The sequence below is a fragment of the Lepidothrix coronata genome, unplaced genomic scaffold, assembly GCF_001604755.1.
Source record: "Lepidothrix coronata isolate B3197 unplaced genomic scaffold, Lepidothrix_coronata-1.0 Scaffold4607, whole genome shotgun sequence".
Classification (NCBI taxonomy): domain Eukaryota; kingdom Metazoa; phylum Chordata; class Aves; order Passeriformes; family Pipridae; genus Lepidothrix; species Lepidothrix coronata.
Genome location: NW_016694787.1, coordinates 1 through 907, shown reverse-complemented (window position 1 = coordinate 907; position 907 = coordinate 1). Strand labels below are relative to the sequence as shown.

General features: G+C 64.8%; 1 protein-coding gene across 1 annotated transcript; it reads right to left on the bottom strand.

Annotated features, from left to right (window-relative positions):
* Window positions 1-3: 3 nt before the first annotated feature.
* LOC108492036 (HLA class II histocompatibility antigen, DM beta chain-like) lies at window positions 4-651 on the bottom strand (the record flags this gene model as incomplete). Its single annotated transcript, XM_017803817.1, has 2 exons — window positions 4-23; window positions 364-651. Coding segments are annotated over 2 exons (308 nt in total), but the record flags the coding sequence as incomplete, so codon positions are not given.
* Window positions 652-907: the final 256 nt, after the last annotated feature.

Here is a 907-nt window from a genome sequence, read left to right as displayed (position 1 = left end):
CAGCCGTGGGGACAGGCCTGGAGCTGGGGTAGGACGGGGGGGTTAGGGGGGTTTAGGGGGGCTGGGAAGGGGTTTGGGGGGGCAGGGGGGTTATGGGGTGTTTTGGGGGTTCTTACAGACTTCTGGGGGGTCTGGGACAATTTTGGCGGGGTCTGATGAGATTTTGAGGTGAATCTTTGGGGGGTTCTGGCAGGATCTGGGGGGTCCCTGGGGGGTCTAATGGGCTTTTGGGGCATGTCTTTGGTGGGTTCTGGGAATATTTGAGGTGTTCCAGGAGGATTTGGGGTGATTTTACCCCCGCCAACCACCCACCAGGGGGGGTCACCCCACCCCCCCCACCCCCCAAGCCCCCCAAACGCTCACCCCAGTCCTCCAGGAGGGGCTGCTCGAGGCTCGGGTGCTGCACCGAGCACGTGAAGGTGTCCCCGGGCTCGGGGGTGACCTCGAGGGTCCCCTCGCTCCTGTAGCTCCAGTCCCCCATGGGGACAATCGGGGGGGACCCGGGGGGGCCCTGGGGCTCCAGGACCACCCCGTTCCTGAGCCAGGCCAGGCTCAGCTCGGGGGGGTAAAAGCCCCACACGTGGCACGTCAGGACAAGGGGGCTCTGGGCGTTCCCCGGCGCCGAGGGGACGATGCGGATTTTGGGGGGCACTGGGATAAAGGGGGGGGGTTGGGGGGATGGGGGTGGGATGAGGTCAGGGAGAGCTGATCCCGTTCCCAGATCCCCCCAGAATCCCCCCGTGAAACCCCCTGTTCCCAATCCCCCCATAAACCTCATGGGGGGCCTCGTTTCTGATCCCCTCCCCGTTCCCAAAGCCCCCCATGGAATCCCCCCCATAAAATCCCCCTGTTATCAATCCCCCCCATTCCCATCCCCCATTCCCAGTTCTCCCATTCCCAATCCCCC